Raw genomic sequence first — 26,849 nt, forward strand, 5'->3', positions numbered from 1 at the left:
CACTACAAGATTTCAATAATAAGTCCCACACACAGCAGATCACATCTATACATATATACATATATATATATATATATATATATATATATATATACATATATATACACACATACATATATATACATATACATATATATACACACATACATACATACATACATATATCACACACGCGCACACACACACACACACACACATATATATATATATATATATATATATACATGTATGAAGAGTTTATTTCCAAAATGAGAACTCAGTTTTACATTTTTTCTAAAATCATATTTTTTATTGTGCATTCCAATTAATATCAGTCAAACTGCTGTTGGTTTGTTTTGATTTAAGCCATAATAACTAAAAAAATACAGCTAACTAACACAATAAAACACAATAAAAACGAGTTATCTCATTTTGGAAACAAACTCTTCATATATATATATATATATATATATATGTATATGTATATGTATATATATATAAATATATATATATGTATACGTATATGTACAGTATATATTACCTATGCAGTACTTATGAATCATTCCATGCATTCTAGGTTATGAATTTGTTTTTTTATTATTTATATTTGTTTTCATTATTTATTTCATAATTTGGCGTTGAGATGAATGTCAAAGACAGAACAAAATGGTTCTTATATGAATTTTGGAGTGAATTGTTATTTGGGGAACCAAAAAATGGTCCTTCAGTAGCATCGCTGTGACAAAACATTTGTAGCCCCTTTTTCCTCTGTAACAATTTAAAATGATAGAAATTGAAAATTCTTTTAATCCATTGATCAACTATAAAAGTCAAAGAAATTCCCAAAGATAGAGAGTATAAAGTATACACTGTAAATGCTAACACAAGCTTAAAATACCCACCCAACAGTTTGTACCACTTCATTTTTAGGGCATGGATAATGCTGCCTTCTGTTATAAAGTGCACAACCATTGACACCTTACTGTTCTTGACTTGTTCTTGTTATAGGCTCTGAACATGGTCATGTCATGTTCATGCCTTTGAAGGTTGTCCATTTTTTATAGCTAGATTCATTTTAATGGGATAATACTACTCTAATATTACTTGGTTTGGCTATATATGGAGTTAGGAAATAAGCTCCGTTGGCATGCACAAGCCTGGCCTGTCATACAAAAAATTCACCCATGCTCTGCATCTATGCGATTGGATCATACCATATGTGACTTTCATTTTTGCATTTACATACATCTATTTAGTAGAAGCTTTGGCTGCTGTTAGTATGGGAGGAAGCGTGATTAAACGCATAAAAGAGGCATGATGCTCTCATGTCCGGACACTGCCTGTACTGTACGATGAGTCACTGGCGGTGAGCTTAGTAATTAGAGTTTACTTATGCCTTGAGATCCTGCGGGAGTGTTGAAGTGCACACATGCCAAACACAGCTGTTTACTCTTGAGTGTGTTAAAGGGCTGTCAAAACGTGTGTTTGAAGGTGCTAGTTGTGTTAGGATTAGGACCTCCACAGGACATGTGCGACCTGTTAGTCTTGCATTCCACATGCAGCTGAGCTGAATTAGTTGAGTTTAGCAAAACAAGTCCAGGAATAAAAGTCATGTTTTTATTTAAAAAATATATATTTGATCATTTTTAGCTTTTTGACAAATATTTTGTCACTTTTTGATAATGTGACCTGATTACTGACGGCTTGTATCTCTCCTTCTCTCTTCAGAGTAAAGATATCACTTTTCAGCTGCAGGAGGATTTAATGAAAGTTCTCAACGAGCTCTACACGGTAAGTGCAGTAAACACGGATCTCGTTGACATCAGTGGACTAAGTTGAACCATGAACTGTGACAGCAGCTCTCTTGTGTGCTCTTCAGAACAGAAAAATATTAGGGTTTCTTGGTGACGTCAACATCCAGGAGTCCACTGTATACCATGGTAAAAGATCTGTGAAACTGAATGCACTTCACGCATAAATTCTACATCTCTGACCTTGTTGGATTACGGTGTTCACACCGGTAATCAATAGTTAATTCCCGCACTTTAATTGTAGCTGTCAGGTCCACTGCAATAGCTCTGAAGATGAATGTATCCCCTGGGGTCTTCATAAGATGCTAATGTATTCCCACTTATATAAACACCTGCAATCTTATCCTGCGGATTTGTTGAACACTCTTTTTTGTGTTTTTCCTCTGAATATCTATTCTTTTTTTTTACTTGACATGTTGCACTTAGTAAGTACAAGCTACAAAACATGTTGTTCATACAGAAATAAAAATCGTGTTTTTATTTATTTTCCCTCATGTGGTTCAAAACCCGTATATGACCGTGTATGATTCTTCTGTGGAACACAAAAGAAGATTTGGAGAAATGTTTTGGTGGTTTTGTGCCCATACAATGGAAGTCAGTGGGGTCCAGGGTTGTTTGGTTATCAACTTGTATCAAAATATCTTCTTTTGTGCTCTGCAGAAGAAAAAAATCATAGTTTTGGAATGACATGAGGTTGAATAAATGATTGAAAATATATAGTTTTTGGTGAACGATGATATATTCAGTATTTTCAGGCACTTTTTTGCATTCCATCACCAAAATCGATCGAGAAACCTCTGCCCCAGACACTGTTCTGTAAATCATATGAAGCTTTGACACTTGTTTTTATTTGCACAATGTTTGTTCTTGTAAGAAAGTTACACACTACAGCTTATTTTGATCAGTGTAGAAATAGATTTTCACTTTTGACCTGATTTAGCCTTCTCGAGGAAAACACTGCTCCGTGTCCGTTGCATCAGAAAGCCTCCACGCGACCACAGCCGGTGAAATAACAGGTCTGGTGCGATTTTAAAATGGGTCCTTCTAAAACAAGCAGAAATGTAAACAGAGTTCCAGACCAGTAAACGGAGAGCCGGCACATGGTTTTCTCTGCTATCCTGGCCACGTGTGTAATTATACAGGCCTGGACAACAGAGCACTGTGCTGCTTACACTGTAGATATTTATGAACAATATTTAGTTTGGTTAGGCTCTCTTTTGTGGCTTTACTGTACCAGGAATTATAATTCCAAGTGGCTGCTGCAGTGATTATGGCCTGGACTGACCCAGTGTTCATGTCTTATTGTGAATGGCTCCTTGTTATCAATTTGGTCATTTGGATGGAGATGGAATTTTTCCACGAGAGTTCAAGCTGATGAGGAAAGTCTCGCTGTCATGTTTCACAGAGGCTTACAGTGCATAAGACACAAAAAAACATTAAAATCATTGCCTGCAAAAAACCTTGTTTTTCAATATCAAAAAATTCCTTTGTGTAGATGTGTGCATTTCTTCAGAAGAATTTTGTTGACTTCTCGGCAATATAATAAATAAAACATGGGTTTATGCTTAAAATAAATATCTTATAAACTTTTTTTTTTGGTACCCTATTGGCAGATTTTTTTGCTTGTTTTAAGCATAAACACATTTTTATATTTTCTTTCAGGATATCAGTTATCTTGGGGCATTTTGCTTCTCAAGTAAATGTATTTTAATGTTTAGGTTTTTTAGATATTTGTAACGGAAAACAAGACAAAAATACTAAGATTCATTTTTGCAGGCAATGATTTTAATGTATTTTGTGTCTTATGCTCTGTAAGCCTCTTGTGAAGACAAAAATACTAAACAAAGAAACTTACTTTTGTTGTGTTGGGTTTCATTTCTTGCTGCCTGACTGCACTATTCATATTTTCTTAAATGGTAGTAACTGTACTGCAAAAAGTAAATTACTTACTTAGTATTTTTGTCTTGTTTTCCACTTCAAAAAATTGAAATGTTTTCTTAATAAAACAAGACTTAGTATCTTCATTTTGCTTCTGAAGAAGATGTGTCTTTATTGTCGAATTTTACTAGAAAACAGAAAATATTAAGAAATTCTTTTTTTGCAGTGTATCCTCATGTGCTCATGTGTATATATTGTATATTATATTATGCCAACATGGTTATACAGTGTCGAATTGACACATTTTGATGAAAGAAGTGGACTAAAGAAACAATATAAGGGTTCAGAATCCAGTCGATTTTAAGATAACCGCAAATTCCAGCGGCCATCAAACACAAAGTTCTTGACAATGTAATTAGGACTAGAGTAAGAGTAAAATATGGCTTCCATCATGGACCATTGAGAAGCTGATGTTTCAAAAAGAAAAAAGCATTTCAAACAGTTTCTCTTTGGAACTCTAGTTAATCGTTGTGGCTAAAAGAGTTTCAACATTCATTTGATTTTTGCACTTATACTCAAAACAGGAATAGAAGAAGCTGTTTCTCTCGATTGATTTGGGTCAAGTAGTTGGAATAAATAGATTTGGCCCAGGCAGGCAGCTGCTGACTGTTGTTGAACTTTTGACCTCTGACCTCTGGATCCCGCAGGTGATGAAAACCTACCACATGTATCACACGGAGAGCATCAGTGCTGAAAGCAAGCTGAAAGAAGCAGAGAAGCAGGAGGAGAAACAGATCGGACGGACGGACCCCGTCTTTTACATCCGCATGGAGGACAAACACCAGAGGAGGAGCTCGGTGAAGAAGATCGAGAAGATGAAAGAGAAGGTAAACGGGATAAAGTCTTTAATGGCTTATAGCAGTTGAGTCAAGGTAAACCATGAAAAATTGAGAGATAACTGCTTTGAAAAGACCCAAAGCATCAAGGTTTGTTTTTTTCCTAAAGGTTTGTTAGATTTGCTCCTCGTGAGATTTTTTTTATCTCATTAATTTTGTATATTAAGGTAAAGAAAGAAATGTTTGGCTCACAAATTGTCAGAAGCCATAATGTAAAAAAATATTTAAACTGTGAAGTATATTTTCCTTGTGATCTTTAGGGAAATTGATAAAATTGTTGTTGAAACACTCATATTAATTGTGCTTTGTCTTGCTTGATTTATTATGAAGTAAGTTTGACCTAGACCTGCGTGTTATAACGCATCAGTCGTGTCGTTTAATGGAAGCCATCCCTGAGCCCAGCTGTCACAGAAACAGCCTCGTTTTATGCTCTCGCTTTATCTGTTTTCTGTTAAAGCCCGTGACAAATGATTTAACAGCTTTGGGATTGTTTTTCATTGACGCTTCCTGGAATGAGGCATTGTGGGATGGTTTAAATATGGAAGTTGCCGTGAGTCACTGCCTGTTGGTCAGTCAGTCAAGTGTTAGTAATAAGGAACTGATGCGGGAAATTAACTAAACTTATACTGTAAGCCTTTTTAACCCCAAAGATGTGCCCTGCTATGCAAGTGTGTGTACTTCCCTAACATTTACATGCAACTTTTTATCCCAGTGGTTTAATTTTAGAAGCGTTTGTTCTCAATCATTTCCAATGAAATCTTCAAGGAACACATTGTGTGCAGAAATAAAGCATGCTTGAATGTTAAAAATGTTTTGCTTGTTATATTTCGATCTGTCTTCTTATATTCTGTCTGTTTTGTTTCTTTCTTTTTCTCTCTCTCTCTCATCAGAGGCAGGCCAAGTATTCCGAGAACAAGCTGAAGTCGATCAAAGCTCGGAACGAATACTTGCTGACGCTCGAAGCCTCTAATGCTTCAATCTTCAAGTATTACATTCACGACTTGTCCGATTTAATAGATGTAAGTAACTGGGGAGAGAAAAGTAGGTTCGGTGATTCTTTTGCAGACTAAAAAACTTTGCATGACAAGTAGGACGGTTATAAATAGAACTTCAGACTGACCTCAGATCTGCCGGGAGAGCTCAATATGATAAACTTGCTGCCAGTTTCAACCTTTCGAGTGTGTGATTGTGTCTACACGCCTGTTTTAGTCTGCTTTAAATACTCTGTCAACATTGGATTTAAATTTAAGCTCTTAGATTTTAAATGCAGGTGTGCAGCACCTTCGTTTACAAAATACGGTTAAATCACATTCAGGATTTTTTGTGCCCTAGTGTCTCCACACGCAAACTTGTTAGTTTAAGATGTTTTATAAAGCCTTGATTGTTGGATACGTTTTTCTGAAAGAGAACGTTAACCAAGCATGTGGTATAAAATTGCACGTATTTGCAAACTATGCAAATCTGACCTTTGTCAGTTCCTTCTCAAAACCTAGATTTTTTTAATGTGGTCTAAGACTTTTTGTTCTACTAGTTTTATATCGAGGTAGGTGCCCTAGTCTGTTAATGTGGCAATGTATTTATTTTTACTGTGAAAATAGTGGAAGGGACTCTGGCCCTAAAACCTACTTTTCGGTGAATCGGGCCGCCTGAGAGTCTGGAAGATGAACAAGATGTTAAATACTTTTTTTACATTTCACCCTGCTGAGCACTCTGTTCACTCTCTTGCAGTCCGAAATCATTGTCAAATCCTGTCAGCATCATTTATTTATAAACTGAACATCCAGCAAAATATTACTTTCATGTAGGAAACAAAAGCCTCTCTGCAGGAGGCTGACAGGAGTGTGTGTGTGCACAGTCAGTTATTCAGCTATTTCATTGGAGGAGAAATAACTTGACCTTGTCTCAGTAAAATGTTCTTCATGGTGGCTCTTCATGGTGTGAGACGGTGTTACTTCTCTGCAGTGAGGCAGTGAGACAGACATGAGCCGGAATGATGTTTACTTCACCTTTTCCTGTTTTATGCCGTCTCACCAGAATGAGAGAGAGAGAGAGAGAAACAAGAGCCAAAGAGATAGTCAGACGAAGAGGATGAGAGAGGGAAAAAGTATTAAATTTACTGTCCAACATGGACTGAAAGCTGGATCCATTTGATTCCGTTATCATCCTCGGCATCAAAACTCGTAAAACGATCAGAAAGCAGACGGACTGACCAACATGATTATTAAATAAGATGGAAAGCAGTTGGCTTTACGCCTTGGGAGCCTAGCAGCTCTTCCTATGACAAGCACATCTTAAATAACCTCTTCAAGGACGACCTATTTCTCCCCCATATTTTATTATCCAGGACACCTCATTTTATTCTCTGCTCCGAGTCAGAATCAGAATGTGAAAATACCAGCCTGTCTGCTCACGATTAGCCTGTAACAACTGGGCTACCGGGCTGTTTGGCACAGGCTTTGAAGATCGAGGCCATATAAAGCCAGCTCATAGACCACAGCGCCGTCATTATGTATAAGGTCATCTTAGAGACAAATATTCTCAGAGTCACAGTTGTTGAAAATGTGAGGAGTCATGCTGTGCTGTTTGTGTTCATGTGTTTGGAATGTCAGATATTAGCTGTAAGACTCGATCCTGATGGTTGAGCTGTTAACCAGCAGGTAGTAGGTTTACGAAATAGTTCTCTGGTACAGTAGGTATCGAACACGTAACACTGTGTGTCATTTTCTGTGTAGTGTTGTGATCTGGGATATCATGCCTCTCTGAATCGGGCTTTGCGGACGTACCTCTCAGCTGAATATAACCTGGAGACATCTCGACACGAGGGCCTGGACATCATCGAGAATGCAGTGGACAGTCTGGACCCCCGGAGTGACCGCCAGCGCTTCATGGAAATGTACCCTACTGCCTTCTGCCCACCCGTCAAATTTGAGTTCCAGCCACATATGGGAGATGAGGTCAGATTTGAACAAAGCCCAGTGTATATGTATTTACACACACACACGCACACGCACACACACACACACACACACACAGCTTTGGTTGACTATCCCCGTGGGGACAGTCCATAGGCGTAATGTTTTTTATACTGTACAAACTGTATATTCTATCCCCTATCTCTAACCCTATCCCTAAACCTAAAGATCATAGAACACTTTTTGCATTTTTAGATTTGTAAAAAATATTGCTCTGTACAATTTATTAGCTTTTTTGCCCATGAGGACCTCAATTTTGGTCCCCACGGTGACACGAGTCCCCATGTGTTGGTGTGCATTCAGGTTTAGGTCCCCACCGGGATATACAAACATGAACACACACACACACAATAGCAACCATATTGACACCCTGAGTTTATTTTTTTAAAAGGATTATTCCTTTTATACAGTACCTTTAACCTTTATTGATATTACATTCCCATAGATTATTTCCATATTTCTATTACATAATTATTTGCGTTAAAGGTTGTTCCAGACTTTTGTAAATATACTCTTCTTTAGGTATTTGCATTTTTAAACAGGATTGAAATAGAGCTAATGTAAAGTTACTGCAGCTTTTGTTCATCGAGTTAGCTTACAAGGTGTCAACTGTGACAAAAATAAAAATTCTGTTTTTTTTACTCGCCATCTTGGCATTTCAAACCTGCGTGACCTTCTTCCACAGAAACAAAAGAGCATATTTTGAAGAAAGTTGGTAACCGAACAGCGCTGGCACTCATTCACTTCTATTGTATGGACACAAAACGCAAGTTAATGTGTGCCAGTTAACAACATTCTTCAAAATATCTTCTTTTGTGTTCTGCGCTGTGTTGGGTAAGTTACTCTCAAAAAGTAATTAATTACTAGTTACTAATTACATATTCAATGGTGTAATTAGATTACTGTACAAATTACTCTCTCCAAAAAGTATTTAGTTACTAATTACTTTCTATATCCTATATCAACCTTGATTAGTTAAGTGATTCAAGGACAGACATGAAAGGGCTCTTTTAATTCATTTAAATAAATAATTTTAAACTACATAAAGTACTCTTATTAACTGACCAAAGTATTACAAATGTGAGAATTATACATTAAAGCAAGGATTTTAAAGTTAGACTTTGAATTTTGATGCCAATTCCACTATTGCACACGCATATATTACACAAAGTATTTAGTTTAATTACATCAAAAGTAACTGTAATTAAATTACAGAAAAAACAAGAGTAATCCATTACTTTACTTTTTCAAGGGAAAGTAATTAAATTACAGTAACTAATTACTTAGTAACTAGTTACACCCAACACTGGTTCTGCGGAAGAAAGTCAAACAGGTTTGAAATGACACGTGTGTGTGTAAACAATGACAGAATTTTAGTTTTTGGATGAACTATCACTATAAAGTTATTATGATATGTACATTTGTTAATATTTGATGTTTTTAGCCCTATTTCTGTATATTTTTAAAATAAGATCAAAAGTGAAGGAATTTGAGATAGACAAACCAACTAATATCACAGTAGTTTAAAAAATCTTTCCAATAATTTTGCTGTCGTTTTCCCTTATAACCAATTTAATTTTTATCTTGAAAATAGGTCCTACAATCCTAAATGCAACATTCCAGATAACTCGGAGGTTGAGGTTACATTTAATTTAAACACAAAGAGTGATGGGCACATGTACCGGCTATGGCCCGTCCATTACCCTCAACGTTAATCTTGTCTCACCGTGAAATGCATGAGGTCATACTGGGCATGGAGTGTAAAAGCGTTTTAATGATATTTGGAATTCAGTGTGGTGTATCTCAGTTGCCAGACTGTTGCTTGTGCCGAGCGCTGGGAACAAATCATATTGCATTTCTCACCCTCAAGCTTTATTTTACAGTCTTTATTGGATTTATGCTCCCTAATTGGCCATTTCGCCACTGATATCACGTCTGCGCATGGTTTACAACCTGTTGTTTTGTGGTCGTGCCTTTGTGCTCTGTCAGTAAAACAACTGGAGCATTGCTTTATAAAGGGCACTTGTAATATTTCATTTGGAATCAAGATTCCATCCTTAAAATTTTCCAATGATGCCCGTCATCTACCCAAATAGATGTTTATTAAGCTCTCAAAGGGACTGATGGGGCTGCGGAGGAGAATAATCGGAAGTTGCTTTGTTTTTCAGGTGTGTCAGATCACAGCACAGCCTCCCATGCAGGCTGAGCTCCTGCTGAGGTTCCAGCAGCTTCAATCTCGCCTGGCCACGCTAAAGATCGAGAATGAAGAGGTAAGGCGACCTTAGCCAGACTTTTGACTTTGGAAGTCTGGTCAACATTAATCTTCTGTCTTTTTAAATCCAAGGACCACCCACTTATACAGGAAGAGCTATTAGACTAACATAAAGGGAGCACAGGTTTTGATTTTGTGTGTTATCAGAGATATATTGAGAGTTACTGTATATGTTTACGTAGCTCACTTTGTATGGCATTGTGTTAGCAATGCAAAGGTTGTGGGTATTTTAAAGATAAAAAAATGTAAATGCACTCCCACTTTGGATAAAAGCGTCTACCAAATGTAACTATATATTATATATATACCATAATGCCATAGTAGACCATGAATGTATTACATTGGACTCTGATATTTAAAAAAGTTTTACGCAATGATTCATAAAGCACAGTGCATTAAAAATGACTTCAGACAATGGCTTCTTTAGTACCAGAAGGTTTCTCAGAACTCTCACCTATACTGTTGTTCCTTTCAAATCATTTAAAGACACAAAACTAAAGTTGAGATTTTCCCAGAAATTAGTAAATAATTATTTTAGACAAAACACTCCTGCTCTATAGCAATAGCATCATACGGCAAGCCACGGGCAAAATACCGTCAGCTGATTTTAGAACATTGAGCTGCGTAATTGAATTTGAAAATCTTCTTTAACAAGTTAGACAAATCCAGGAATACACATCCCATATCTTCCTGTTGCATTAGTGCGAAGAAGCTTTGCGCTGTGTTTGCTTAATGGAGTTGGCAGGAGCTGATGGTAAAGAGGCTTTCGGAGGACTTACAAGAAATAGTTTTTCCTCCCTGCAGAATTTTGCTGTCCTCCAGATAACCCCAGTGACGCACAGAGAGGCATCTCTCCAAAACACCATCTCCTTTTTCCGTCTTTCACGTCTGTCTTTTTCACATTTTATTATCTCTGCCTTGTCCAAGGCTGCAACATTTTAATCAGCCTGTAAGCCAAATGCCCGGGTAAAAAACGCTCTGTCAGGAAGATGGAGAAATCTGCCTTGACTCCTTGGCGTTATCTTGTCTATCCTAGACAAACGAGTGTCTTACATCTGCCCTCGTCTCTTATCTGCTTCCTGTTACGTTATTGTAGTGTGTGATTCGTTTTCTCCTTTTAATAGAGGGCAGAGAGAGGAGGTTTTTCGATGCACACACAAAATCAGATATGGCACTGAATGACAGTAGATGATATCTCTCTGTCTCTTTAAATCTTTGTTTTAGAGTTTAGGATGAAAACATTAAATCACTCGATGATCTTTCTGTGGAAATAATTCATCTTTGTATAATTGTTGTTTTTTTAATGCAATGTATGTCAAAAAATTTCGAGTAAGAAAAAGTGATTACTCGTTATATTTCATCCTTTATTAGTTTTTGAATTTCTTTTCTATTTCTGTATATATATATTGTTTTGGTTCAACATTTTCAAGAAGCTTATGATGCATCTTTCTCCTAAAAAACAATGCATTTTAATGATGGCATCTACACATAGCTCCTGTAAATAAACTGACATTTCTTTTACACTGTTTGATAAAACAATGCATGCTCAACATTTTTTGAAAACGGAAACATTTTTGTTTCCCTTGGCAGTACATTTTTGGAACTAAAAATATCTATAATGAAGCAGTGGCAACTTTCAGCTTGTTGACCAAATGACACTTTGTTCAGCTAGTGAGGACATTTAAAAGATAAGCCAAATATTAGCTATTTAATTAGCACAGCTTGTCACTTAGACTGTACATACTGTAGTTGTGAATGGAATGCTGAAAGGAAGTTGAAGCACATGGCAGGAGGAAATGAGGTCATGGCACTTCCTGCTTTCTCCAGATGGCTTAAAACATCCAACATCACCCTCAAGGTCTGTGAGAAGCATTACAGGATACAGAACATACTGTAGTGTTGCACAAACCTAACAGTCGTGGCAGTCGTTTCCTAGAACCTTCACTGCATTCGATGAAAAGGAAAGAAATGGAGTGATGAATACTTTATGCATTATCCTAAAATCCACTCATCCTGCCAGGCTTTGCCTTGGGCCTCAAACACACCTTTGCTGCGCACAAAGGAAGAAGAAGTCTTTCGTTTCAAGCGTCCTGTCTCATCGTCTCATTTTTCATGAGTAATTATCCAGCTGTCAACCCTTCCATTTCCATCGCTCCTCCACAGCTCATAATTGAATAATGTAAAAAGTGTTTGCTGTAGAGATTAGAACGAGATTGAAGCTCTCAGAGCAGATCTGACAAGTGTTATCTCTCTCTCGCTTTTCCTTTACATCTCTCTGTCCTTTTCTACCTCGTTCTTTCGCCCTCCTTTCCTGATCCAGTACTTATTCTGTTCACATCACACACTGAAACCCCACTAAAGAAAGGTGCCGTTCTCTGTAGGAAGTGATGGTTTGTTTTGCTGGCGATAAACCTCGGCGAGAAACATCAAAAACTTCAGTCGTGCTTCAACTGCTTTGTGAATCACTGATTGTCTGGACTCTCTCTGCTGCTTTTGTGCTGGTTGTCAGTCCCTCGGTTGATGTTAATACTGATTGCCAAAGTGCTATAAATGTGCCAAACATCTTTAACTAGTGCCAGCTTATTACCTTAGTCTGTTTACTCGAGCATACTGATCACATGGTAAAAACACTACCAGGTGTAATAGAAATAAACGGCAAATTGGTGTTGAATTGATACATTTAAAGGCGGGGTGTCCGATTTCTCTGAGCCGTTGTTGATGTTCAAATCACCAAAACAGACACACCCATACCCCCATCTTTCGCTTTCGTCAGCGCTCGCTCGACTAATGTCCGTACTATGCACTGTACACCTTACTGCTGATTGGCTACAAGGTTGTTTTGGTACTCGGCCCGACTTTGTCCAAACAAGCGTAATTCGGAAATCGAACACCCCGCCTTTAAAGGAGCAATATTCGGATTTTAGCGGCATCTAGTGGTGAGGGTGTGAATTGCAACTATGGGCTCACTCCACCCTACCCCCCTCCCTTCCGAAGCACTACAGCGGCTCTCATAGGACAAAAATGTTGTCGCATTATTGCTTCTTTGCCAAAAGAGATAAAGTATTTACGATTAATCGAATTCGAATCGTGATAACGATTTATGCTTCCCACAATTAATTGAGCATAATCGTTGTGATATTAATGTTTTAAAAGCAAGCTCCCGATAAGGTCAGAAAATCATAGTAAAGCTTGTATCTTTTAAACTGCCACTTAACAGGAAATAAAAAAGCACATTTCTGTACTGCATTTGTACTATTTTGATACTTTTTTGTAAAACCCACAGGCAAACATTAAGGGTGACCGATAGTATCAATCAAAAATGGAGTTGCAAGGTTTCATTCCGAAGGTCACAAAATGTTCATTTTTTGTGGTGAAGTGTTTACATGATTGATCGCGTGTTTTGGAAATATGGTGTTTAACTTTAATGGCAGCAGATTATAACATATTCATTGGCTGTAAACTATAGGCCTAATAAACATGCTGAAGCGAAATGAAAAACAAAAGTTCTGAACCGACAAAATAACCGTGTTTATCAAGCGTGATAAAAATTTTGAGCAAAATAACCATGATTATCATTTTACCCATGATCGCGTGGCCCTATTATGTAAGGTCTTTATATACCTCTGAAGACATAGTGGTGTACAGTATATATATATATATATTGCATTTCTGTCGAAAGATCCTCCCAAAAATGACGCACTGGACCTTAAATAAAGCATCTTATAGTGTTATTAAAGCAACAGGGTTAATAAGTGCGGTTTAATTAAAGAAACAGTTTACCCCAAAAATTCATTTGTCCATGAAACACCAATGTACTTAAAATCATGTCTTCATGTCTTTGATCCTGTAAGGTTTTAAAAAATCACTTCAAGCTGTATTGAAGTTATAAAAAATTACGTTTATTTTTATTGAGTCATCTCATTTGTCTTCCTCCTCTTACCTCAGTGAAACCTGTCCGCTTTTGTAAAGGCACAGCTAATGTTCACTTTCCCAGCAAATCACATCCGACAGACAGGTGCGGTACATCCTCTATAAAACCAAACCACAGAGACTGTAAAGACGGGAGACAAGCTTAAACCTGTCATTCGCTTTGTGTATCGAAGCCCACGACAGGCCGATAAATCACAGATGTGAACAGGACCTGGAGGTGTGGCTCATGGTTTCCATACACTGGAATGTCATCTTCCATTGATTTGAGAGATGATTCAGCTTGAACCAGTGGACAATGACATATGAGCTCAGTGTTTGTAATGAGACACGATTATGATACTGTGTGTAATGGTGTGAAATTGTGTTTGTGCGTTTTAGTTTTTCCTCGAGGGCAAGATTGCAGTGTTTGTGCAAACAAAAATAAGTGCTCTGACATTTGTGATCTGCACTGAGTTTGTTCTCTCAGCAGGTGAACACACACTGCCACCGAGCTATTGCACACGATTTCAACATCCTTTTTTTTTTAATGTCACCATGACCTTGTCAGTTTTTGTGCTGCTAAATCATCATGTGTTGCCTGTTTGAATTGATTAATTGAATGGATATTTTATAAAAATAATGTGTATATAATATATAAAAATAATAAAAAATAATATATNTATTTTTAAACTCACCTTTTGTAATACACATAACTATGTTATAGAAATATAGTTTGGTCATCCTCCCATTCTGAGCTAATGCACATTATCACATCACACAGATAAAGGCATATATTAATCTGCAACCATTAATGCATAATCTTATCTACCATCTCCATCACGTTGCTTCAATGCATTTAGGGGTGTGGTCCTGGTCAAGACAATCTCCTGACTCCAAACTGAATGTCAGAATGGGAAAGAAAGGTGATTTAAGCAATTTTGAGCGTGGCATGGTTGTTGGTGCCAGACGGGCCGGTCTGAGTATTTCACAATCTGCTCAGTTACTGGGATTTTCACGCACAACCATTTCTAGGGTTTACAAAGAATGGTGTGAAAAGGGAAAAACATCCAGTATGCGGCAGTCCTGTGGGCGAAAATGCCTTGTTGATGCTAGAGGTCAGAGGAGAATGGGCCGACTGATTCAAGCTGATAGAAGAGCAACTTTGACTGAAATAACCACTCGTTACAACCGAGGTATGCAGCAAAGCATTTGTGAAGCCACAACACGCACAACCTTGAGGCAGATGGGCTACAACAGCAGAAGACCCCACCGGGTACCACTCATCTCCACTACAAATAGGAAAAAGAGGCTACAATTTGCACGAGCTCACCAAAATTGGACAGTTGAAGACTGGAAAAATGTTGCCTGGTCTGATGAGTCTCGATTTCTGTTGAGACATTCAAATGGTAGAGTCAGAATTTGGCGTAAACAGAATGAGAACATGGATCCATCATGCCTTGTTACCACTGTGCAGGCTGGTGGTGGTGGTGTAATGGTGTGGGGGATGTTTTCTTGGCACACTTTAGGCCCCTTAGTGCCAATTGGGCATCGTTTAAATGCCACGGCCTACCTGAGCATTGTTTCTGACCATGTCCATCCCTTTATGACCACCATGTACCCATCCTCTAATGGCTACTTCCAGCAGGATAATGCACCATGTCACAAAGCTCGAATCATTTCAAATTGGTTTCTTGAACATGACAATGAGTTCACTGTACTAGAATGGCCCCCACAGTCACCAGATCTCAACCCGATAGAACATCTTTGGGATGTGGTGGAACGGGAGCTTCGTGCCCTGGATGTGCATCCCACAAATCTCCATCAACTGCAAGATGCTATCCTATCAATATGGGCCAACATTTCTAAAGAATGCTTTCAGCACCTTGTTGAATCAATGCCACGTAGAATTAAGGCAGTTCTGAAGGCGAAAGGGGGTCAAACACCGTATTAGTATGGTGTTCCTAATAATCCTTTAGGTGAGTGTAATCATGCATGTCTGACACAGAAAAGCGACATAAATTAATCTGCGAGACCATTAAATGAATGGCGTTTCCTCCAGTCGTCCTCCACTCCCCTCGCTGTGAATTGATTTCTTTGGTCTGATGTCGTTCTCAAGGTCTGCTATTATTCACAGTTCGTATGTCAGGTAGTGAAGGTCAGAGGGGAAGTTTCTTCCGGTATTTCCTAAAAGGTGATTTATGTGTTTTCTAACATTTTTGTGTGTATCTGGACTGCAAGAAAGGTTGAATGTTTTTGATCCCAGGTGATGCATTGCGCCGTCGAGCAAAGCACTTAATCTCTTAGAGATTGTTTCTGTGATACGTAAACTGTTAGTCAGGAGCAGGTGTGTTAATCCTAAGTAAGTGTTTACATTTATGCAGTTGACAGACACTTATCTAAACATGCCTGAACTGGATTCAATGTACATTGTATCAGTTTGTGTGTCCTGGAGATCATACATTTAACCTTCTTCTACCAGATGAGCTACAGGAACTTGTTTTAATTTATGCATTTGACGGACGCTTGACCTACGGATGCTTGAAGAAACTTACTGACCATGGCCTTGTCCCATTCCAGATCAAGAAGACGTCAGAAGCCACTCTCACTACCGTCCAGGACATGGTGACCATCGAAGACTACGACGTGTCGGATTGTTTCCATCACAGCCGTTCCACTGAATCGGTCAAGTCCACCGTGTCAGAGACCTACCTCAGCAAGCCGAGCATTGCCAAAAGACGTGCCAACCAGCAGGAGACAGAGCAGTTCTATTTTATGGTGAATTCATGAATTAGTCACTTATATTTAACTTTTATTTCTATATATATATTGCATTTCTGTCGAAAGATCCTCCCAAAAATGACGCACTGGACCTTAAATAAAGCATCTTATAGTGTTATTAAAGCAACAGGGTTAATAAGTGCGGTTTAATTAAAGAAACAGTTTACCCCAAAAATTCATTTGTCCATGAAACACCAATGTACTTAAAATCATGTCTTCATGTCTTTGATCCTGTAAGGTTTTAAAAAATCACTTCAAGCTGTATTGAAGTTATAAAAAATTACGTTTATTTTTATTGAGTCATCTCATTTGTCTTCCTCCTCTTACCTCAGTGAAACCTGTCCGCTTTTGTAAAGGCACAGCTAATGTTCACTTTCCCAGCAAATCACATCCGACAGACAGGTGCGGTACATCCTCTATAAAACCAAACCACAGAGACAGTAAAGACGGGAGACAAGCTTAAACCTGTCATTCGCTTTGTGTATCGAAGCCCACGACAGGCCGATAAATCACAGATGTGAACTGGACCTGGAGGTGTGGCTCATGGTTTCCATACACTGGAATGTCATCTTCCATTGATTTGAGAGATGATTCAGCTTGAACCAGTGGACAATGACATATGAGCTCAGTGTTTGTAATGAGACACGATTATGATACTGTGTGTAATGGTGTGAAATTGTGTTTGTGCGTTTTAGTTTTTCCTCGAGGGCAAGATTGCAGTGTTTGTGCAAACAAAAATAAGTGCTCTGACATTTGTGTTCTGCACTGAGTTTGTTCTCTCAGCAGGTGAACACACACTGCCACCGAGCTATTGCACACGATTTCAACATCCTTTTTTTTAAATGTCACCATGACCTTGTCAGTTTTTGTGCTGCTAAATCATCATGTGTTGCCTGTTTGAATTGATTAATTGAATGGATATTTTATAAAAATAATGTGTATATAATATATAAAAATAATAAAAAATAATATATTATTTTTAAACTCACCTTTTGTAATACACATAACTATGTTATAGAAATATAGTTTGGTCATCCTCCCATTCTGAGCTAATGCACATATATCATGCATGTCTGACACAGAAAAGCGACATAAATTAATCTGCGAGACCATTAAATGAATGGCGTTTCCTCCAGTCGTCCTCCACTCCCCTCGCTGTGAATTGATTTCTTTGGTCTGATGTCGTACTCAAGGTCTGCTATTATTCACAGTTCGTATGTCAGGTAGTGAAGGTCAGAGGGGAAGTTTCTTCCGGTATTTCCAAAAAGGTGATTTATGTGTTTTCTAACATTTTTGTGTGTATCTGGACTGCAAGAAAGGTTGAATGTTTTAGATCCCAGGTGATGCATTGCGCCGTCGAGCAAAGCACTTAATCTCTTAGAGATTGTTTCTGTGATACGTAAACTGTTAGTCAGGAGCAGGTGTGTTAATCCTAAGAAAGTGTTTACATTTATGCAGTTGACAGACACTTATCTAAACATGCCTGAACTGGATTCAATGTACATTGTATCAGTTTGTGTGTCCTGGAGATCATACATTTAACCTTCTTCTACCAGATGAGCTACAGGAACTTGTTTTAATTTATGCATTTGACGGACGCTTGACCTACGGATGCTTGAAGAAACTTACTGACCATGGCCTTGTCCCATTCCAGATCAAGAAGACGTCAGAAGCCACTCTCACTACCGTCCAGGACATGGTGACCATCGAAGACTACGACGTGTCGGAATGTTTCCATCACAGCCGTTCCACTGAATCGGTCAAGTCCACCGTGTCAGAGACCTACCTCAGCAAGCCGAGCATTGCCAAAAGACGTGCCAACCAGCAGGAGACAGAGCAGTTCTATTTTATGGTGAATTCATGAATTAGTCACTTATATTTAAATTTTATTTCCAGCTGCAAGTAAAAAAGTAACGCTAAAGGAATTTAAAAAGAATTCTCTAAAGCAGTGGTTCTCAAACTTTTTCGTTGTAAGGCCCCCTTTGTGTTAAGTGCATTGCTTTGCGGCCCCCCCCCATATAAAGACGTATAATCTTAAACTTAGAATTTTTAACCAAAAACATTCAGTTATACAATGCTGGACCCTCAATTCTTTTGGTTGGTGGTGTGATTTTTCTGATGTTTTATTTGTTATAATCTATGATAAATTTCTATATTTCATAAAATGCCAGAAAATCTGTGGCCCCCTGGATCCATCTTGGGGCCCCCCAGGGGGCCACGGCCCCCAGTTTGAGAACCACTGCTCTAAAGATGCCTTGTTTTTGATCAAATACACCAGAGGTGTTTCCCTCCTGGTCTTTTCCTAAGGGGTTTGTCTAACACAGACGCGAACCAGTCAGCTGTCAAATTTGGCTGGTTTCATGGTGGTCTCGCTTTTGACTTTCTTACAGAAATTTCGCGAGTATCTGGAGGGCAGCAATCTCATCACCAAACTCCAGGCAAAACACGATCTACTGAAGAGAGCTCTTGGGGACGGTACTGTTTGCTTTTCTGTGGTTCTGTAAATGTTGGGTCAATAAATTGTACCCCATGCGTAGAATAAATGAGAGTATACAGTGGCCCCAGAAAGTATTTGCTCACTTTTCGAATTTTTTCATTATAATCAAACCAAGCTTTTTTTACCAATCCCTATTTTAAAGGAACTTTTTGTTTCACCAAAGAGTGACTTTTCTTGCCCAATGTGTACGCTATTTAAAACATTTATTTAAAGAAAATTCAATTAATATTTTAATTGATTTTGTTTGTTTGTTTTTATAATATCAGTCAGCATTGTAAATCCCAGGAGTGGCCCACAATCGCAGCATCCCTTACTAGATTCAGAGGTGCTAACATTGTGCCTCTTCATGTTTTGAAGCCCGGGGTGTTTCTGACTTCTAGTGTGAACACAGCAGACTGCTGTCAGGGGCTGCTGAGTAGTGTGGGTGGGCCTGACAAACCTGTCAGGAGCTGTATTCCCTGCTTTAAAATCAAGCACAGTCGGCCTGTTTTTAAAGATTGTAGGCGGTAGTCTTCATGCTGGATTTAACTTGGATAAAATATTTGTAGAGCTGAACCGGTACTTACGACAAACTCCTCGGGTAGAATTTCTGTGTTTTGTGTATGTGTGAATGTCCAGATCTGGACAGATGGCTTGCTGCATGTGCTTTACCAAGCATAAACAAACACTTCCCCAGGAATTCCTCATTCACACATTATCTCTCTCCGTCTCTGTCTCTCTCTCGCAGGGTACCGGCCTGAGTATGCAACCACAAGGTAGGCTACATCATTTTTGTTTCATTCTTATTCTTATCACAGTCAAATTTTTTTAATCAAAATGTTTGCTGAGTCATGCGACATACATTTTGAGGTGACGTACCCTTGAAAGCATTTAGACACCCAATGGCATTCAAACATTTTCATACGTGATATGACTACACTAAATGAATAGTACTACTGATTTTTTAACTAATATTTTTATGTAATTATTTATTGCTTTTTTTAAAGTGCTATATTTACCTTTTATAGAGAAATATTATATATTTCCAACAGTACAAGCACTTGTCAGAAAGTAGACATGAAAGTTAAAGAGATCAAAGAAATGCATGAGAGGTGCAAACAGTAGAACAGATGCTTGTGACTTCATTCTGCCATAATTCACCATATGTCCATCCGGCAATGACTGTTCCCCAGGGCTCCTCCCCATAATCCTTTGCACCAGTCGCATTCTTTAGATTTGACTTCTCCCAACTGGGCACAATTTGTAAGTTGTTTCCTACTGGGGAAGGTAGAAGTCATATTCATTTCAATTCTTTATGTTGAAAAGTGGTGCTTAATCATTAAATTCTGGACAGCTTTTCCCAAACGTGTATTTGCACATGTTTAGATGTTTATACGAAAGGTCTGCATTATGATATTAGAGTGATAGTTCACTTTCAAAAATGAAAATTCTGTCATCATTTACTCATTTCAAACCTGTTTGACTTTCTATCTTCTGCAGAACACAAAAGAAGATATTTTGAAGAATGTTGTTAAACGGCACCCATTGACTTGCATTGGTTTTGTACCCATACAGTAGAAATGAATGGGTGCCGTCGCTGTTCGGTTGCCAACTTTCTTCAAAATGTCTTCTTTTTTGTTCTGCGGAAGAAAGAAAGCCATACAGACTTGATGACAGAATTTTTGGGTGAACTATCGCTTTAAACTGAACTTGAAACGAATGAACTACAATCCCATGGGACATAGTCTTTAATAGCTTCAGCAGCCCAACCCCAGTCCAAGATTTCGTGCCTGAACATCTCTCGTGCACCTACCGCCTGCTGTTCCCAGCAGATCTGGCATTTCCATGGCCTTTGATGTGCGATGGAAGTGAGGGTTATAAACAGGACATCGGTGTGTGCTGATCACCGAGCCAAGCACGATGAGAGCTTACGGCTGACCCTAGATCACCTTAAATCACATGTCCACCACTCTATCTGGTCTTTCAAGAAGTCTCCTATAAACTGTGTGAAATTAACTCATTACTGATGTTTGTCATGAACATAAAAAATAAATCGCATTTTAAAAGCACAGACTGCTTCATGCTTTTGAAGATTCTCACTTGTGTCATAGAAGCTTAACTCTCTTTTCACTGAGTTACAGTACAGATGTTCAAGATTAAACGTATGAATATCTTTTCATAGGCCTCCCAGCCTTCCTCCCAAACCATTTGGCACTCAGAGGCCCAGGCCACGCTCTGTATTTAACGTTAAGCTATTTAATGGCAATTTGGAGTCATTTGTTAAGGTACTTAAAGCTTTGGGTGATGTGCTACCTGCGTTGAATACCGCCGCTTGAAGCCGTAATGATCCACAGCTACTTGCTTCTACTCGACAGACCATTATGGCTGGGGATCGTCTTTAAACAGAGCCGAAACGGAGGGAGTGTGTGTGTGCGAAAAGTGAGATGAATGAGATTAGGAGCTCTTGAGGCATCAACATTCACACAGTTTCCTTTGGGCAACTGGAAAAGCCTCTTAAAGGAACACTTCACCTAAAAAAAGTCGTTTACTCACTCTCATGTCACTGTTTTTATTTTGTAGTCTAAGTTATTGGGGATGACACAAGAATGAGCAAATGACGGGAGTTTCTAGAAATGCATACAAGAATGAATTTAAGATCCATGGGCTTTAAAGGACCTCTGTGTGTGTGATAAAGAAAGTTACGGGGCAAGAAGAGACAGTTCCGTGTCACACCCCCCTCCTTTTTCTCTCTGTGATGTCATTGGAGGACTAATCATGATGTTATAGGCTGTTGTTGGTGGCTTTTAGTGCTGGGACCAAATAACCTGGAAATCGCCTCTTTCTTTCTGTTCTGCTCTGTTCTCACCATCCGGCTCTGTTTTCTCTCACATTCTGCTGTCCTCATCTTATAGCCGTGGACGACGGAACTCTCACACGAGACATCAGGTACAGAAACAGCCGGCTTGTTCTGATTGGCTCGTTGCTGCATGTCTGGGCTTCCTGTAGTACAGCCTCCAATCACCTTTGCCTGTTGCTTCGGGATTCTGAAGTGTGCGTGTCAGAGATGAGAGAAAGTTTTTCTTGGCTTTCCATTAGGGGTTTCACAATGTAGGCGGTATTGACAGAGATATTAAAAACCATGATTGTTAATATTGCATTAATACAATGCATATCATAATATTGTAAAAAATTAGTTTTGCCTTTAATAATTTAAAGGAAATAATAAAGTAATTTACTGCGGATTTATTCAGATATTCAAATAATTTGAAAACGCTTAAAAAGCCGCAATGGTAACAAACTCTATGTCTCTCTGCCTTCCTATATATTTTGAGTGCGATTCATTGGCCAAAAAAAAGAAAAAATAGAAAAGAAAAAAATAAAGATGAATTTGATAGCATTATTTATTTATTTGAAAAAGAAAAAAGCATTTCAGTAGATATCACAAAAAAGTCTTTAGGCTTATAAAATAAAATGAATTTAGTAAATATAGTCATATTTAAATGATCAGATTTTTATTGTCCTGAAGTTATTTTGTTGTTTCAATATTTAAACGTGTTCATATCAGCACATCTTGTATATTGTACGAAGCGTAGATGGGAAATGTGTCTCCTGCGAGAAACGCCTCTGTTCCTGGCACCGGCACGGAGTTCAGGCTTGGCACATTCCCTGGGTTAAAAGCAGGTAACGGTGCTTTTAAATGCTTGTGAGATAGAGCACTGCCAAATACAGTACAAACAGCTTCAAGCGACAGACAGGATTCACATAGCTGGATTAACAGAAGCATTTCAGTCATGTACAGAATTAGCGTTCAACAGTAGCCAACATTTGTTTTTCAATCTATAGCATGTGATCTATTCATGCTCAAGATTAATGTTAAAACATAGAATTAAGTTTTCATTTTATTTATTAAAATGACATGAATACCTACTCTTTCTTTCATCTCTGACACGTGGGGAGTCAAATTGAATGTTCGTAGAAATGTCAATTGAGTGTAGACCTGATTTTCATGTCCGGATTTTGTTCTTATTTTAAGGATTCTGGACAAGCGATACCAAGGGTTGTTGAAAGCTGTATTCGATTCATCAATCTATATGGTAAGTTATATTGTGATTGCCTTATAATTGACCATCAATTCAATAGAACAGCTCCCCATTGATATTATAGCACCATATAATCACAAAAAAGTAGTTAAAGGGGTCATATTGCATGGCTAAAATGAATATTATCGTTTGTTTTAGATGTAACGCAATGTGTATACACCATTTAAAGTTTAAAAAACGTGTTTTCCACATACCGTGCATGTTTGTATCTCCTCTTTGCCCCGCCTCTCTGAACGCGCTGATTTTTTACAAAGCTCATCGCTCTGAAAAGCGAGGTGTGCTATGATTGGCCAGTTCTCCAGTGCGTAGTGATTGGTCGAATACTTCAAGCGTGTGACAGAAATGTAACGCCTCTTACCATATTCGGAACATCAGGTTCCAAAGCAATTGTACTGACAGACCATACAATGAGATTTACAATTATGCCCACCTTAACTACTTGTAGATTTGGGCGGTCTTAGTCAAATCAAACCACGAACTGACATAGATTTGTGGGGGTGTGGTTACACGAGGCGTTTTAGACAGGTCTGGTTGAGCATTCGCTTTTAGATAGAATGCATCTTTTGTTCCGACACTTTCATTTGTGCAATTTTACGTGTCTAATACATGCATGGGCAACTTATAACACACCAAAGACTCAGAAAAACACGTATTCGCGCCATATGACAACTTTAACAGTCAAGCTTTTGTTGGTCTTCTGATAAACTCATCTAAGTTACACTAAAGTTTGTTTTGTGTTCTTATTGGCTGCTTTTTTCCTTATTATTTGGTCAAGTCACCCATTTCAAAAATGCCTTTTTTTAAATAAAATGTTAATAAATAAAAATAATACTCTTTTGTAATGAAAGAAAGGAATATGTGTTACATTTTGGGGCATGAGGCGCAGTAATTCAAGCATTCAGACTTTAGCCTTTAGATCAAAATGTTTTAACAAAAATTACCCAAGTGACCCCCAGCTGCTGTTAGCTTCTTAGTTATCCATAATTTGTGGCCGATCCAACCCCATAGAGCTTGAGACTCTGAGCAGATGATGTTTTCTTTGTGTCCTTTAAGGCTTGCTTTAGAACTAGTCTGAGTTCAGTGCTTTAAGATGTTGTGTTTCATAGCCAATGTCAAAGAATGTTAAGTCCAGAGATAAGTCTTTACGACTGTGTAAACGGTGCCAAAGACTGTAGATCTTGTGCGGCTATCATTAGTATGCAAAGTTCCCTGTGTGTGGTCGTCCTTCTGGAGCTGTACAGTAGAGAAGTTTTTAATTAATCTGTTCTGACCCTTAGCCAAGCTTCCTATTAAAAGCTAATCCAGACTGACGGATGTTTTTGTAGAAGCTGATTGAGGTCCCTCTCCTTCATTCATTATCTTTAATTTGAAAAAGTAAAGTTTTCTAAAGCACAGCGCTCAGCTTTTCAGTTTGGGATTTGACAGTAGTCGCTATTGACTAGTCTTTTCTTTCCCGCAGATAGATCTTACTTTAAATCTTACATCACAATCTTTCTTTCTTTCTTTCTTTCTCTTAGGCCTCCAGCATCAAGGCATATTCAGAGTATCTGGATCTCAACTTGAAGTCAATGATATTAAGAACTCATTTGAGAGAGGTGTGTGTGTCCCCACGGAGATAATACTGTTAACCAGACGTGTATGTGTGTGTGTGTATTAAAGCTGTTTTTATGACGTCAGAAAGCAAGTTTGCAAGATTATAAGCAAGTTTGGTATTTGATTTATAGTAATAAACATTCATTTATGTGTACTGAAAGTCATTGTTGATCAAATGTAAATCTTGTAATTTTCTTGGGTGACAATCATAGATTAATTTCCTGGTAATTGTCAGTTTGTGCGATTTTAAAACACGTTTTTGTTGATTTGTGCAATGTAATATCGGTCAGTTTATATGGGGGTTATTGTGAGATGATCAACAGAACAACCTATGACCCTTAAAGTCACAATGTTTTGTCTCCTAGGAAACGACCCCCTGACAGACGAGGAGAATAATCATGATATAAACTCGGTGGCAGGTGTTCTAAAACTCTACTTTCGAGGTTTGGAGAACCCTCTCTTTCCAAAGGAGAGATTCACTGATCTCATTTCCTGTGTCAGTAAGTGTTTCCTTTCTTTTTCAAAAATGGATGCGTGTGCGTATGAATGTCTGTTTGTTTGCCAGCAAGTGTCCGTGAACTCATGCATGGCGTGATTGAATGTCTACGGACCTGCAGCTGTAAATCTATCATTGATTCTCAGTGTGAATTCACAGTGCTTTGAACTATGATCGAGTACTCTCGGATAAAAAGATCTCAGTCATTTGCCTCGGACAGTGGCACAGTAACTGTCTTCAGCGTGGGACAAGGCCTCCATCGCCTCGGGCTAATACACACATTCTATTACAGCGCGGTGTGTGTTTCACGGCAGCATGACGCATCCGAGCTTCAGATGGCTCTTTAACAGTCATGAATGCAACTTTGTTTGACTTCAGAAGAGTTCAGAAAGTGTGTCACAGTGAGGGTACGCAGCACTGAATGAGTGCAGTATGAGAGCATGAAGCTGAATCTTTTATTCTGGATTTGTGGGATGGTTTAGATGTACAGCTGGGATTAAGGAAGAAAAGCAATAGGGCATAATGGGGTTAGATGTGCCGGTTTTACTTAAAGGGCATAGTTCACCCAAAAATGAAAGAGTTTGCATTATTTACTCCCCCTCATGTCATTCCCAATCTGTGGGACTTTTTTCCCCCTGTGGAACACTAAAGAAGATATTTTGAAGAATGTTGGTAACCAAACAACACCCCCGTTGACTTCTGTAGTATATGGACATCTTTCATACATTTGCCTTCATGTAAGACTCATTTTAAATGCCATTTATTAACAAAATGGGTCATCTCAAAATGCATGGTCAAATTCATGTTTGTCATACGTGACATCCCTTGCTAGCCGCGAAATCGCATGTGCAGACATGTGTCGGTTTGGTGGGGCTTGTTTGTCTCTACGTAGGGAGGAATGTCAAGGCATGTGTGCATGCATACCCCACCAAAGTGCGGCCCTGTGCCTGTGAGCCGGAGAACTGACACTTCATAGTGTGTGACTAATGGGGATTGCCTGCTGTTTACGTTTACACACGGCTCACCCCGGCATACCACACATACATTCTCTCTCTCTTTTCCCTGTCATTTGCCCTGTTCTTTATCCCCTGAAGCTCTATATATAGGCCAGAGTTGTTTGTGCATTGCGCTGTTGGAGACCTATTTACACCTGGTATTAAGAAGCATGTCAGACAGTCCGATCAGAAATAAAAAAGTGCTTAAAACAAGTGTGAACAGGGTCCAAATGAAATGCTTCAAGTGCATTTGAGTGAGATCCATTTGTATTGTCAAAGCAAAAACACCCCAATGGGTCCCCAGCATCATTGAACTAGAATTGAATTCTTATGTTTGGATACAATTTGAAGTGCATTTGGGGGAAAGGGTGTGCCAGTTCATTCTTTTTTATACCTAGTGTAAAGATTGAGATATGGTATTTGTGTTGTATTTGCTTGGTATTTGTGTTTGAAACCAAGTTTTGTGCTTGTGTAGGACGAATATCCAGCATAGCATATTCCCAGATCTATTTTTACTGATGGTGACATGGCTATTTTAAGCCGCTATCAGATGAAATCAGGGATCTGGGTGCGCTAAAGCAGCTGTGCATGAGGGCAGCTCGCGTAAGTTTGTTGTTCTGATCTTGTGTCTTGTGAATGCGACTTGTGCCACCCAGAGCCAACACATGGGATCAGAGGAGGTTAATCTGAAGCT

General features: G+C 38.5%; 1 protein-coding gene across 1 annotated transcript in view; it reads left to right on the plus strand.

Annotated features, from left to right (window-relative positions):
- srgap1a (SLIT-ROBO Rho GTPase activating protein 1a) overlaps nt 1–26,849 on the plus strand; it is a 76,981-nt gene that overhangs the window by 33,367 nt on the left and 16,765 nt on the right. Inside the window, exons 4-15 of the mRNA XM_057347589.1 lie at nt 1,708–1,770; nt 4,376–4,555; nt 5,455–5,583; nt 7,297–7,518; nt 9,705–9,806; nt 18,150–18,347; nt 18,886–18,970; nt 19,720–19,747; nt 21,884–21,917; nt 23,005–23,065; nt 24,589–24,666; nt 25,030–25,164. Coding sequence (XP_057203572.1) covers nt 1,708–1,770; nt 4,376–4,555; nt 5,455–5,583; nt 7,297–7,518; nt 9,705–9,806; nt 18,150–18,347; nt 18,886–18,970; nt 19,720–19,747; nt 21,884–21,917; nt 23,005–23,065; nt 24,589–24,666; nt 25,030–25,164 — 1,315 coding nt within the window. The remainder of the gene's footprint in view (nt 1–1,707; nt 1,771–4,375; nt 4,556–5,454; nt 5,584–7,296; nt 7,519–9,704; nt 9,807–18,149; nt 18,348–18,885; nt 18,971–19,719; nt 19,748–21,883; nt 21,918–23,004; nt 23,066–24,588; nt 24,667–25,029; nt 25,165–26,849) is intronic.

This window comes from Triplophysa rosa, linkage group LG12 (genome assembly GCF_024868665.1).
Source record: "Triplophysa rosa linkage group LG12, Trosa_1v2, whole genome shotgun sequence".
Taxonomy (NCBI): Eukaryota; Metazoa; Chordata; class Actinopteri; order Cypriniformes; family Nemacheilidae; genus Triplophysa; species Triplophysa rosa.